General features: G+C 42.8%; 1 protein-coding gene across 1 annotated transcript in view; it reads left to right on the plus strand.

Moving 5' to 3' along the window:
• Positions 1–16,024, plus strand: part of LOC138516300 (uncharacterized) — a 1,253,275-nt gene that overhangs the window by 846,736 nt on the left and 390,515 nt on the right. The window contains exon 14 of the mRNA XM_069631312.1: positions 5,445–5,484. Within this exon, the coding sequence (XP_069487413.1) occupies positions 5,445–5,484 (40 nt within the window). The remainder of the gene's footprint in view (positions 1–5,444; positions 5,485–16,024) is intronic.

Below are 16,024 nucleotides of genomic sequence, written 5' to 3' on the forward strand. Positions count from 1 at the left end.
GTGCCTGCCCTAGCCCGGCGTTACGGTGCGTCCTCTGGCCTCCTTCTGCGGTGTTCCGTCCCCCGCAGCGGCCAGTCCTCCAGGGCGCTCCCGGCTGGTGCTCTCGACGTCCTCACCTCCAGCCCCCCTTTGCTGTCTATCGGGGGGGGCGCACCCTCCAGTCCTCCGGCGCCGCTGCTGCCGCCTGGTCCTTTCCCGCTCTGCCACGGCTTGTGCTGCGGTCCGTGGGCGTCCGCGCCTCCTCCGTCTATCTCGGCACAGCGCTGCGGCGCTTCTCTCGGTCTCCTCCCTTCTCCCGGGCGGCTCGATGGTCTTCGCTAGGCTGGCTGTCCGCCAGCAGCGCCCCAGGGTCCTGTTTTCCTTCCTCCCGCGCCCGCCTTCTTCTCGGTGGCGAGCGGCTAGCTCAGCGAGGCGCGTCCGCCATTTTGCGTGGCGGAGTCGCGTATCTCGCACTCTCCGTTTTCAGCCTTCTCGGTCCCGATTCTCCTCGGACTTTCTCCTGCGTGTTCTCTGGGCGTTCCGATGCCTTCCCTAGCTCTTCCTCTGTCGTTTTTCTTCCCTTTATGGCCTTTTCCAGGATCTATCTCCGGATCGAGTGGAAGCTCTTGAAGACTAGCTCACGCTCGCATGGCCGCCAAGCCACCCTTGTCAAACTTATACACCCTGATCAAACAGGCTATGTCCCACACATGCTCCCTAAACTCTTTTTCACGAAGCTCCATAGCCTATGCAGGGGTTTCTTGTGGCATAATTCCAGGAACATGGTGGCCCTTTGGAAGCTGCAGAACCCTTGTGATAAGGAGGGCATAAACCTAGCGAATCTCAAGATATACTACCTGGCGGGACAGCTCCAGTATGTGGCATGGTGGCTGTCCGAAGATGAGAAGGCCGAAGCTAGACTGCTGAGCAAGGATTCCGCCCCATTCTTTCTGAGTGAACTGGTGTGGCTACCTCAATCAGAGATGCAGGGTAGTGCGAGATTGCTGGAACTGGGTTGGAAAATGTGGCACAGAGCATGGCAAATAGCGGGGAACCCGACCCCAAGCTCCCCGCAGGTGCCGCTTGTGGCGATATGCGGGGAGGACATGCAAATGATAAAAGTGATCCACAAATACTGGGAACCGATGGGCCTTGTGACCCTTGGGGGCATATGGCAAGAGGGGGAGGTACTAGACTTCCAGAGGATAATGGAGGACACCGGGGTACACAAGGGACAATGCATTACATATACAAGAATGATGAAGCGACTGCGAGAGAGGTGGCCTGAGGTAGCACTAGCGGAACAACCCGATACAGTCATTGAGATGATGTATGATATTTTGGAGGGCGGGCACGAAATATCCTGAATCTATGAATTATGGATGACCAGGGTGGGCAAGGAGTTGCTCCAACTGAGGCGGGATTGGGAGGAGGAGGCGGGAGAACCTTTGCAAGACGGACAATGGGAGAGGGCCCACAGGTATCATAAGAAGGCATCCCGAAATGCGAGGCTACAGCAGGTCCAGTTATACGTCACCCACAGGGCATATATGACCGCTAGCAGAATTGCCAGGTTTGGAAGCTCAGTGATACAGAAGTGCCCCAAGTGTGGGGAGGTGGAGGCCAGGATGATCCACATGTTCTGGGCATGTCCGGAGGTGGGCAGATTCTGGATGGAGGTACAACAACGTCTGTCCCAAAAGGGGATTCAGTTGGAGGTGGAGTCAGTATGGGCATGCATGCTGGGGGGCTTTGTCAGACCACGCAACCTGAGACACATCAGTAAAATGAAAGACTTAGCTTACATCTTGGCCAAACAGAGAATTGCAAAGGGCTGGAAAGCAGCCCAAAGACCCAGAATAGAGGTGTGGTGGGCCGACCTCCTGAAATGGGCAGAGGTGGAGACGGTGGCATGGTATGAGGAGAGGGTAGGAGAAGGCAGGACCCCTGATAGCGTGGAGACAACTGGTGGCCACGATGGTGGGACTCTCTCACGCCGAACTTAGCGAAGATGAGACGCTTGAGAACAAGGAGGAGGATAAACCCTAAGGAACAAATTCTGAGGTATTGAAGTAGGGGCTCGAGTTAAAGGGGTGGGAGGGGGTGGTCTGTGATGCAAAACATGCGACAATAATTATGTGATGCATATATGTGAATGTCCTAAATGTTGGTAAATTTGGTGTGTTGTTTCTAAAACAATAAAAAGTTTTAAAAAATATATATATATATTGAGGGTGAACAGCGATTATTGCTAGTAATTAATATATACTGGCATCAAGGGATTGCACCATTGATAGGTTTTCGAGATCATTTCCAAAAATTCTTGGAGGATTGGAGCCTTCAACATCCTGATGATTACATTTTGGCTGGAAGCGTTCTGTACTCTACTCTACATGTGGTTATGCGGTTAAGCGGGATGAGGAAGGAGATGGTTTGTGCATGTATTAAAAAAAGTCGCAGAAATTGTTGGATGGGAGAGCTTGGATGTCAAGTATGTCTTCTTTAGGCCTATATCAGCTTAATGGAAATATTGAAGTAGACTGGTCAATGGCAGCAACCTGTCATATTGTTAGATCCTTAACAGTTGTCGATTATATTTCTGTAAACCAACTATTGTTAGGTAAAGGGAAGAAACTGACTATTATCGAATCCCTATTGAGTGATCACAATATGCTAACGCTAGAATCTGATATCCAAAATGAAGAGCAGTACATGTTGTTACTCAGTGAGATAACTGTTAACCTGTGAAAGAAAATGATTAAATGGACTGACCATAAGATGTGAAAGGTGGCAGGGCAGTTGCAGGCTGTTTTAGCCAATGCTACCGATTAATGGACATACCAAATGTTTGGCCCTAAGAGTTTTCATAATTACATTGGTGAGTTAGTACAAGTTAGTACAAGATACATTTTGCTTTAACTGGACAGGGCTCAATTTAAAAAATAAAATTATCAAGCATGCACATGACTATGATCATCAAATGAAAGATATGAAAATAAAAATGTGCCGGAAGGTTAGAAGATTGGGAATGTTATCAATGGACAGTAAGTCAAGGTTAATGGCTAATAAGGAGGTCAAATGAAAGTATCATAACTGGGTGAAAAATCATAGATGACATGTGCTCCAGCACGATGGCGAAATATTTTAAACATTTTAAAGAATAAAGATACCACCAAATGTTGGCAACTGGTGAATGGAATTGAAATTAACCAGGGTACAGCAATGGCAAACGCTATCTCTGAACTAGAGTGGGCCCAATATTTTGGGGGGAAGTTTAATCCAAGACAAATGACGAACGAGCCTCAAACAAACATTGATCCTGATCAGTCACGGTGTGGCATAATGTTTGATAGTACTGATGTTCTAATTAGAATTTAAAAAGCTAGTTCATCTAGAGCAATGGGTCCCAAAATGCTGGAAAATTCTCTTTTCAAAATCGCCCTGAGGTTTGGGCCATTGTATTGGATATATGTGTTAAGCAAATGTTGCTAAGAAATGTTTATCCACAATCGTGGCAAACCTCATATGTTCTACCAATACACAAGAAAGGACCAAGGTCAGACCCCAAGAACTATTGTCCGATAATGTTAATGGATGCAGACATTAACATTTTTGCATCCTTAGCATTATCTCATTTAGAAACATGGGCATTCGAAAAAGGTATAATTAAAAAATACCAAACCGGTTTCCGAAGGGGACATGGAACAGTGTTGAACGGTGTCTCTTGTGAAAATGGATGCAAGATCGTGTGTGGAGATGAAAATATGAGTCTGTGTTTGCATCCTCAGTGGATCTCACTTCTTCTTTCAACCTCATGAATCTGCATCGATTATGGCAAAAATGTGCGTATTGGAGAATCCCAGAAGGATTATTGAAGGTCATAATTAGCCTTCACTCGAATTCCAATATTCGAGTAAAATTGAATTTGGCTGTAACCCTATCTAATCAAATTGAACTTGCCCCTGCTTCTTCAATCTATTTATGGCCGATTTAGATGACTTTCTTGTGCATTCACCATTTGTAGCACCGAAGCTAGGAGAACATCGACTTAGGTGGAACTCTTACACAGATGATTTCATGCCACTAGATTGCAAGTGTATTGGTCTGCACAGAGTGCTCACAGCTTTTGCCAACTTTACATCCGAGAATGATTTGAAAATAAACTCTGCAAAAACAAAGATATCGCGATTTACAGCTTCAAAAAAGAACACTAACTTTTCCTGGTTATTAATAGTGAACATTTAACCAATGCTGATATTTTAATATACTTGGGATTCCCCATATTGAGCAAACCCTTAAGGTACAATATATAGAACATTTTGGAAAATAAAGCTATCATATTGTCAGGACAGCTAAGAAAGATACCTATAAGGGGAAAATTGTGTACAAGATCTTATATTGCATCAAAATTATGCACTTTTGGATCTTTGAAAGGCTGGACAAACTGGAGGCTTTGATTTGTATGAAAGCTCTTGGATTACCAAATTGCACTCCCATTGCCTTTTTGTATTATGAATTGATCTTAAAATCGCTAAATGTCAGAGCTATTTGGAAATTACTATCTTTATTGCAGAAAATACGAGATCCAATTATGAATTTGTTGTATAGTGATCCAGCTAATTTGTTGGATAAACAATGTTATACCACTATAAATCAGTTAGCGGGGCATTGTTCAGGAAATGTGGTGGAATTGGGCTTCACGGTCAATGATCTGATCGCAAATCTAGAAACAGCATTATTTAGAGCAGATTGGGCCCTCCCTATGGATGCTATGCTTAGTTAAAGCTCACTAACTCATTTGTCTGTAGAGTATAGAAATGTCGGTGTTGTAGCACCGTATCTGATGCACTTTCTGAATGGTAAAATATGAATGATGCTGCTGAGATTTCGATCAAATCAATTACCCACAGGTGAAATTCTGGCCAAAAGGAAATGAATTGCCCATGATTCAGCCCATTGTAGACACTGTAATAATGTTGAAGAAAAGGAAACATAGAAACCTGTTTTTATATTGTATTACTTTTTAGAATGCTTTATTTTAGACAGTTTGTGTATAATGTTCAGTATGTTGATAAGGACACCTTGTAAAGTAAATTGGTGAGTCTCACACCCACCACTGTAGTAGTTGCAGTGGTGAGCTTTATTAATGACTTGAAGGTGAACACACTATAGGTTAATGAGATCACCCATTTTTGCCCTCTGTTGTGTTCTCATTATTTTAGGATTGAGATAGCAAATGTAATTATATGTTTAATTCATATTTTAATTGAAAGACAAAAAGTGTCGAAGATATATATATTTTCTTATTTGTAATTCTGATTTTTCTTTTGTAAAAGTTGATAATATCAGCTATAAAAAATAAAAGCAATTTAAAAAAAATTGATGTGCCAAAATATATTTTGGTGATCTGCACATTACACGTCAGTCCTGTGATTTTCATCCCGTTCTGCTCTTTTTAATTCTAGCTCCTGGCCTCACTGCAGTTGTTGGAGGGCGCCCAAAAGTGTAAGTTAATCGTCCTCATCTGGTTTGAAAATACCTGTTGTACTGTCCTTTAAAACGATATTTGGACATTTCGCACCAGAAAAGGCAGTTTCATTTACTCATATTTCCATGATTTTGGCCCATCAATCTCACTGAGACGTGCTGATGCAGCTGTGTGAGGCACTTTCATACGTTTTCCCACTGGTAGAGTTCTCAGGTTTTCCATGGCCATACGTGAGCAGACTAGCCACTCCTGTTTTTGTTTGTAATTCTGGGAGTTGCAGTTTTCCTATATTTTAAATGGGAAAAATAAAAAAAACACAAGTCCCAGATACCAAAGGGGTGTAAAAAACATGACTGAATGGCCTTCCAATGCATGACCACCATAAACCTGAGTTGTGAACATAAAAGACGGTGATTCCCATTGCTCACTGACACCTGAGGAATTCAACAAAGATAATATACAACAGGCTGGTGTCATATGAGAACTGGAAGACAAACCCCAATTTACACACGTTAGTGGGAAGCAGCCAATTCAATTCCTCTCCCACGCATGTACCCCCTCAAAGTACATGGTGTCTGAAGACGCATACCAACAAAGGATTCATTACATATTTGTATATTTATATTCATTGAATATAATTTATTATGCTGTTTAAATGACGCAATTGTAAAGTGCATATGTGTTTATGACCACATACCACCAATCACACCCTCAAATTCACATATTATCTCAATCAATCATTCAAGCTCAATTATACCAATATTAATTCCTAAAAAAAGTGCTAGTGCTAGAAATATAAAGTGCAAAGATACATCTGATATGACTAAAGACAAATTATGGCTTCTTAATAAAAGCCACATATATTAATCAACAAATGTGGTCAAAATCTCGCTCCACATGTGCTAATCAAACATATGTTTGATTAACATAAATAAATAATTAATAACATAATTGTTTTTTTTAAAATAAATGGTCGACTAGCAGAGGGTACAAAGATTCAAGAAAAATATTTTAATTATTTATAATATATATATATATATATATATATATATATTATTTATTATTATAAAATTATTTTTCTACGCCTTCCTGTTCTAGCTTCAACTATAACAATGACCAAATCATTATATTAGAAAGTCTACTTCAGAACCCAACATGTGATGATTCCAACCTACATCACCAACAAAGACGAGAACAACACAAAAATATGCATCACTCATCAATGTCCATCATTGCACACTCCGTGTCTCAGAAAGACCACAAAAAGAGGGAAGAAGAGATTGAGTACAATCATACCTCTGCGACCAAATCGTGCAGCATGTTCTCTTAAACGATTGCATAACTCCATATATTAAATATCCAGGTCTAATATATCACCTGAAAAACATAAAGTGCCAATGCTCAATGTAAAAATATCTAAGAGCATGCCCAAATAACAAGTCATGTCCTAGGATTAAAGCAAGCATTCCCTTAAATTACCTGTGCTCATCTGTGTACAACAGAAGGGAAACATATTGTTGCAATGTCCCAAATATCAACACAGTCTAATAGTAAATGCTCCAGTCTTAGCAGCCGTCTTCTTATCCATCAAACAGTCTTCAATTCACATGGATATCTACTAGAAGCGAAAGACATAAATACAAACAAAAGAACACTTCAGAATATTTTCTTATAAAAGTGCTCAAAATTGCCTTTTCAAAATATGCTGCTAGATGTTAATAACTCATCTCAACTGGCGGTATACACAAGCCTATCCTAATATTTACAGCCTTCGCCTAATGGCCCATATTTAAAAGTGCCTAAACAAGGCAACAACAGCGTATATTTATAAATGGTCAACTATGTGCCTAATCTCTGTTGCTCATTATAAAAACATTGTAAAATGTAAAGCAATGTTCCAGCTTGCCGGATGCATATCATAAAAAGCTGAGGCTACTAAACACACAGTAGCCTATTGATTCATTAACTGCTGCCATGGAAAGCCGGAAAAACATAAAATTGAGAGCACTGCCCTAGGGATTTACGTGTATTTCAACTGAGCCTGTTGTGTGTGCACAGATATGTTCTGACCACCTTGTAGTTAAGCATCTTTTGATATAAGTATGTTCATATAAACGCAAGCCCACACCATTGCAAGACGACTGGCCTGAGAAGTGAGCAACTGCAGGAGCTGTGGGTTCAATCCTCCCCACCAATGAACTCTTATTATTTAATATTCTGAATGTCAGTCGTTTTCCACTGCTCATTGTAATAATTATTTTTCCACTAGAAAGACGTTCTTCAGGGTTTAGTGTTTGAGGTACAGAACAGTAGTCATCGACTACCCACCACCAGCTATGCTGTATTCCGTAAACAATAACAATATTAAGGCTTGAGGACTTCTATTTCCTTTTTTTTAGTACTTCCAATTTGTTTATTTGTTAGATAATTGCTTGAGATTTTTCTTTGTATTCCAGGATTTACAGTGCTGGATTTATATTGGGACAATCAGTGGAAATATTTGTTGCTGACCAAGCATCAACAGAATGGAATGGGGCATGTTTGGCCGTATGGGACTGAAAGGTATAAGTTATCATGTGCAGGGAGGATGCTTCTAGTAACTCCAGTGTAGTAATCATGCCAACTGCTCCTCAGAGCTACCAGCTGATAGTGTATCCTGGTGCAGTTCCTCTGACCAATCTCCTCCCTCTGCCACAGAAGAACCATCAAAAGTACTTTGTGCTTGAGTTGCATGCCAAGTAGACCGGAAAGGCTTTCCGCCATGTTGTAATATAATGCATTCCAGGTGTCCTCCAAAGCCGAATATCATGGCGTCACCGCAAACATTAAAGAAGGTGCTTAATTGATCTGTGGATGTCATAATGGTCATTGCAGTGCTTAAAAAAATAATGATTCTGGAGGGCACTCCCTGGCACACTGTAATGTCTGCCTGAACCAAGCTGGTTTCTGGACAACTTTGAGCTTCATCTCTATTGAAGGCTTCTGTCTGGAGCAGAATTACAGGAATCAGTGTGGGCCAATTTGGAGGCCCTTGTTCCCCTTGAAAACGTGAATAGGTCCTATGTTGTGGAATTGGTATACAATTAATCTTAACTTAAGGCAATTGCTTTGATCAACCCTCCAGACCATCATTCATCAGCCTTGCAAGCCATTCTAGAAAGGGGAAAGGCCATATGAAAATCAGGCTGGGTCCCAACCCAAAAGGGGCCATCCAGCCAAAACTGCTCTGCATGAGACCACAAGCAACCATAGGCATGTTTCAGCATCAATGGATGACATCAGGGAGGTGTAGCTTGGGTCTGTAGACACAGCAAGCTTTGGAACCACATCCAGGCATACCCCTCCCACTTGGGGCAGCTGAAGCAAAACAAAAGAGGTAATGAATGGAAGGTTTAAAATTAATCTTAACCTCTGGCAATTGTTCTGGGCAACCCTACAGACCATTGTTCAGGAACTGGGGGAAACAGCTGACAAAGACTTGCCTGGCTTTACAAAAGAGGAAAATGCCTGGATTGCTTTTTTGGAAGCTGCATATAAGAAAACTCACTGTATAGGGGTACACGTTGGAGGGACTTGGCTGGAGAGTGGCAACAGACGAAACTAATTAAGTTATCACAGTGGTGACTTCCTCATCCACCAAACTGTAAGAATTTTTGAAGCAGCAGGACAGACAGCGACTTTCAACAATTAGTGGCTCGGCCAACCATCCGGCTGGAATTTGATCTTGAAATAATGGATAATAAATGTTGAGATGCTAACTTGAGAATATTATGTGCTGTGACTCTCATTGGAATCACTGATCTGTGACTCAAGGGGGAACCTTTTCATCGGAATCCCTGCTTTGGTGCCGAAGGTTAAATCTCCTAAATTGCTGCCTGCATACCCTCTGGCAGAAGCAGCATTTGCACCTTTTACAGAACTATTGTCTGCAATGTCATTAAAGACATTTTGTGCTCCTTTTCCTATTCCATTTAGCTTTCATTACATGCGTGTGGCTTGCCACTTGTGCCAACATAACCATCTTTTGTTATGAAAAAAGAACTATTTTTCCAGGCTGCTTTAATGAGACAGACACATTCTGCATGAGGCCTAATGCTCCGCCAAGGTTGGATGTTAGGGTGTTTGTAAGCGTTTACTTCTGTTGAAGTTCTACCTAATGGTCTTCCAAATTAGTTAAAAAAATATAAGATCATGAAAACCCTGATCCTGGTATTAACGTTGACCTGTGTTTTGTATTTTGAAAACAGGCCTATTGCATCAAGTAAACACAGCTGTGTCATTACTTCTCCTAAGCATTTATCTAAGTGAACAGCTTTTGTGTATTCCAGCTTCAAAAGAGCTGATTTCTGCACAAACCAACCCTAAATTGACAATTTTGATGTTGCATGTAAAAAGAAAATATTCTTTATATCATGTTTACTTAAAATTGCACTGCCTCTACAGGTATTTGTAATTTGTAATTGTTTATTTGTAAATCGCTTATACACAAGTGAAGTGCTTTAATGCGCTTCAAGGTGGAATGGGAACAAGGGAATACAGAGTCATTCGTAGGCCTTGAAGTTTACGAATGATCTAACAAAGAATGACTAGCATACTACACCTGACGACATTACTACTAGTGAAGTGTATGACAGGAAGGAAGATGAAAGTGGGGGGGGGGGGTGGAGAAGAACATATAATCCATAAACGACCGTAACTAGGCCAGCAACATTTCAGATAGTGGAAGTGCATGACAAAGAGTGAGGTGATGGGGTACGGAGGGAGAAGGAAAAGACATACAGAAACAGAAACTACTGTGCTAGGTCTGACAAACTAGGCCTAGTCAGTCTAGGTTATTTAAGTGCCGTAAGAATGTTCTCAAAGCGCACAAGATTACTTCATATGTCAACGCTAATAAAATATTTATGAATAACTTGATAAGGAAGGATGCTGGTGCCATTTGGCGGAGTCTAAATAATGATGCCAAGCCAGTCTAATGGTGTCTCCAAAGTGAGCAGGAGAAATTATTTCACTTCCATCTTTGAAAGTGATAAAGATACTGACCAACTATCACTGTATGATAATTAAACAAAGAATTGGAATGGGAGAATTTCTATAAGGAAGATATAGAGTGTGCTCTCATTAAAATAAATAACTCACAGGCGTGTGGAGCAGATGGTATGCCGAATTCATTTTTAAAAGCTTCCATCTGTGGTCTCTGCTGGTCATTTCCATCCATAGGTCCCCTTCCTAACAGGGAGCCCTGAGCCACCACCATCAGCAACATCTCTGGGTCTAGAAACCCACTCGACCCATTTAAGATGGTCGCCACCATGATTATGTCTCCACCAGCCACCCAGCCTCCCCTGGGCCTGCTATAATCTTATTGGGCAATGCCTGACTCAGAGGATCCCGTCCTGCCGAGCCAGGAGGTGACGCCGGCCCCTACAGAAGTCCAACACACAAGGCCTCCATTTGTGGTCTCTGCCGGTCTCTGCCGGATAAGCCGTGATGATGGCCTCACTGTTGCACTTACGTTAAGATCCGCTCCATGTCCATAAGCTCCTGAGTAAGGTAAGCCTACCAATAGGCCCCCTGCTATTGATCGAAACGTATATGACTATCTATGCATCTGCCACATTCTTTATGCGTATCTTCCTCCCCTCTCCAATACCATCCCACCTCTCACCAGCCAGGCGCTTCTCTCACCATTTCTTCTTCCCTACTACAAGGTTTACTAGCCAGCCGGCAAAGCTCAACTCTCCAAGCCCCACCGGTAGCATTCCGTTACCTGCTCTCCCCTTCCCAATGCCATTCTTACACATTCTCTGCACATATCTCCCAAGACCCACATTCCACATTAGACACACAACACGATATCAACACTTGCCTCGTTGATCCCACTTCAGACATGCCGCTCACACCATCTCCAGAAATGACTTCCCCTGCATCGCACTATGACACAACCCCTCTCCCTACATCCAATTCCACGCACATTGCCAGCAGTCCCTCTTATGTCCCTCTCACAGACCCTGACACCATAATCGATATTAGTACCCATTTCATCGACCTCCCACCTCCTTCCCATTTCCTGTCTCTGGTGCGGCCATGGCCCCTATGAGCCCAGGCACAGCCTGTACCTCTAAGTAATGGCACTCAACATCCTTCACCAAGGACTAGCACATTGCCTATAACTGCAAACTCCACCAGGCAGACTGTATTCACCTGCATACTGCAACTGCTAACGCATGCCTGCAAACCACCTTTGCCACCATGTGCCTGCATTGTTGAACTGCCTACAAAAGCCTGCAAACCTCCTTTGCCACCATGTGCCTGCATTGTACAACTGCTTACAAATGCCTACATATCTTCTTTGCCACCATGTGCCCGCATTGTACAACTGCCTGTGAGAAACCTGAGGGTATCCTCACTCCTATTCCCCATGGTTCCTCTGCCAGGTAGCCTGTGAAAGGCCATCGCTTTTGGATCCTGACCCTGGGGGTGGACAAACGAGGGAGGATCACGTGGGTGGAGGGTCCTTGGGGTCGGGGAATAGGATGCCCTAGGGAGAGAAATGGTATCCCCCTTTGCCTACTGATGACCAACCCAATTCTTCCCCAGCACTCATGGGCTATTGTGAGTCAGCACCCTTGACTTCCTAGTGTATGACCACTGACAGTACTGGGACGAAGAAGAAGCAACCGGGAGTAATGAAGACTAGACACTTTTACCACTCTGTGTTAGATTCGACTCACACGCTGGTCTTTCTGGGATCGATGGAAGTACATGCATACAACGCCAATCAGAAGACACGCCAAGCATGACAACCGCAAGATGGCTGCCACCGTAAATGCCTACCATTCTGCAAGGTTAAACCCTTGCCAACCACAAGAAGGTCCCTGTGTGACGTCTGTCGTCACACACACTCAGGGGAGGAGCTCCATTCAAACAAACAAATGTGGCATTGCAACGCATATTGCTGCATTGCAACTTTTTTTTCGCATTCAACGCAAGTTCTCTTACCTTCCACTTGCTAGTGCTTCTTTGTTATTTCCTGCTTTCTACCTGATTCTCACTGTGTTCGCTTTCTGAGGCTCTGACTTACCGCTCCTTTTCTTGCATTCTGCCTGGCTGCCTTTTTCTCTCCCGGATATTTCTTATTCCATTCCAACCCTCTGATCCTTTCTGTGCTGCTTGCTTCATTCAGTGAATTTGCGCCAGCTACTTCTGTACATCGGAGAACATTCCTTCTGCTGGTCTTCTCCCTCGTTTCACAAGGTTTTTCTGGCAGCCAGCCCACCCTCAGGAGACCTGGCTGCTAGGAAGGACCAGCCTTTCTCTACGACACCAAGACATCCAACAAACAGGTGAGACAAAAACCTGGAAGATTACAACGCCTGCAAAAAGCTACAGTCGATATGTCCCAATTACAGGACTCATTCACAGCAGTGCAGGACTTCACATTGGAAGTCCAAAATGTAAAAACAGAAAATGCATATATGCGTCAGGCCTTACAAGTACGGGATGCATTACCTGTAGGTACTGCAGGTGCTTTTTCTTCACTTGAAACATTTTCAGGAAACCCCAAACGTCTGAAGGAGTTTATAGACACATGCTCTCAGTTCACCTTTAGAGAAGTTTCATTCCAGGCGAATAGGTCTAAGGTAGGGTTTATGATTACCCATATGTCAGGTAGCGCCCTGGCATGGGCAACTACTCTGGTGTCAACAAACAATCTGACACTTAACTCATATACAGGTTTTATCACAGCCTTTGAAAGACCATTCTACCACCCAGATATAGCTTATACTCACAGGAAGAACGTTTTGAATTCCAACAAGGACAGATGGATGTTTTGACTTGCACTGCTAAAATCAAGCAATTGGTCGGATCAGGCTTGTTCCACACTATATCAAAGGAGACTGTCCGAAGAGCTCAAGGATGAACTGTGCCAGGTGCCCAGACCTGCCACTTTGGATCAGTTGGTACCACTGGTTATCTAGATGGATTATAGGGTGCAGGAAAGGAAACAAGAAAGAAGAAACCATCCCTCCTCTAATACTCAGGCATTTCCATCTACATGTGCCTGTCAAGTGCCAGTCAAAGACACTTCGAGCCTATGCTATTAGGAACAGCTAGAGGCCCCCTGTCGTCGGAAGAAAGATGTAGACGCAGAGAGAAGTGACTCTCTATGTACTGTGGCTCAAATACTCATCTGTTAAGGGCTTGTCCATTGGCACCACAGCTCAAGGAAAGCTTCAACTCCTGTTCCTAAATGGGACACAGGATCAGGAGCAACTGTCGGATTCCACTCAGCAAGACAATAGCGTTATATCAGCCGCCTTGAAAGAGCTGTGCCCATTATTGGTTTTGACCGTGCCTTTACAACTCTTGAATGTATATTCTATTAATGCTTCTGCTTAGTAGACTCAGGGGTGGCAGTTCTATTTATGGATGCCTTATGGGCTAAACAGATGGCCATTCCACTACAAAAGAAAGAATTACCTGTCCAGTGGAAGGAGTTGATGGACGTCTTTTGGAAAGCGGACCCATGACAGATAACACTGTACCTTTGCAGATGCTTATCCACCACCATCAAGAACAGATTCAGTTCAATCTTATACAAGCAGCCCATTACCCCGTTATCTTAGGAATACCATGGCTTGCCACTCATAACCCTTATATAAATTTGAACGCACATAATATGTTCATGGGTTCCGAGCACTGTGTTATGAACTGCATATACAATTCATTGCCAGTTTCATGCATTGCGTCATCTCCATCTGGCAACGTGAGAGCTTTTGAGGTTGCTATGACTCTACCACATAAATATACACAGTGTAAGCAAGTATTCCAGAAATAGGCTTTGAAATCTTTGCTTCCACATAGACCCGTAGATTGTGTCATTGAACTTCTTCCCAACACATCGGTCCCTTTTAACCACTTGTTTCGTCTTTCTCCGACTGAAAAGACATTTTTAAAAGCTTACTTGCAAGAACACCTGGCAAATGGTCTCATCAGGTAATCTGTCTCTTCTGCCGGCACCTCCCTATTTTTCATTCCCAAAAAGGAGACAACGGAACTCAGACCGTGTCTGGATTACACAGGATTAAATGTTGTGACAACCAAGACAAATATCCATTGCTTCTTATTCCTGATATATTGGACGCAGTACAGCATGCAGAAATATTCACTGTGATGGATCTTTTTAGAGCATATCATTTGATAAGGATTTGCAAAGGCGATGAATGGAAAACAGCTTTCAGAACGCCCTTTGGGCTGTATGAATATTGGGTCATGCCTTTTGGTTTTGCAAATGCTCCATCAGTGTTTCAAAGACTCATGGATCACATTTTTGCTGACCTTCTTTTTCATACCCTCATGGTATATCTGGACGATATATTAGTATTTTCTAAGAACGAGAAAGAACATACCAAACACATCAGCAAGGTCCTTGCACATCTCCAGAAGAACCGTTTGCAGGTCTAGTTAGAAACATCTATATTTGATGCAACCTCAGTGCCGTATTTGGGATACATATTGTCCAAGGAAGGTGTGTCTATGGATCCACGCAAACCCGAGGTGATTTTAAGTTGGAAAAAAAACATCCCCTGTAAAAGAAATCCAATCGTTTTTGGGGTTAGCCAACTTCTACAGGATATTTGTTCCTACATTTTCAAACATCGTCTTGCCCTTGACTTCTCTATTAAAGAAGAACATTCCATTTGTTTGGGATTCTACAACAGAAAATGCCTTTCAAACACTATAGATGACTTTTACTACAGCTCCGGTGCTGATTCCACCAGACGAACACAAAGCATTCATACTAGAGATGGATGCTTTGGACAAAGCCATTGGGCCCTGCTCAAGCAAGTGGGAGAAGATCAATAAAAACATCTCATTGCTTATTATTAAAAAACCTTACTTCCTTCAGAGATTGATTATTCCGTCCTGGAGAAGGAACTATTGGCAATGAAGATGGCCTGTATGGAATGGCGACATCATCTCCTGCGAGCAGAACAAGAAACTGAGACAGGGACAGATCACAGAAACCTTCTCATGCTGCAGTCATTTGATTGCAGAAACAGTCATCATGCCAGGTGGGCTTATTTCTTTCTTCAATTCTGATTTCATCTAACATACATTCCAGGTTCTCAGAATATAGTAGCTTATGCTCTTTCATGTTTAGTGACAATATCTTTGGAAGGGGATGTCAAGCCAGAACAAATGTTTCCTCACACAACCTTTGCATTCCAGATAAACACCTTTTTAGAAAACGTCAAAGACGCCACAACCAGATCAGCAGATCCTCGCCTTCTTACCAAGTTACATCTGTATCAAATGGATGTATTGTATTTCCTGGGGAAAGCTATCTTTCGTCCAACAGAGACCATAAGAAAAGAAGTGTTGGATTTATGTCATAACTCCAAAATAGCATTACATAGGGCAACCCTTTCTACTCTTCATCTTGATGTCGACATTACTGGTGGCCTAGGATGAGTCTTGATGTGTCCTCATTTTGGCGAACATGCAAAGTTTGTGCACAGTCTAAGTCTCACAGGAACAAGCCTCTTGGCA

Source organism: Ambystoma mexicanum, chromosome 6q (genome assembly GCF_040938575.1).
Source record: "Ambystoma mexicanum isolate Mex_15411 chromosome 6q, UKY_AmexF1_1, whole genome shotgun sequence".
NCBI classification, from domain to species: domain Eukaryota; kingdom Metazoa; phylum Chordata; class Amphibia; order Caudata; family Ambystomatidae; genus Ambystoma; species Ambystoma mexicanum.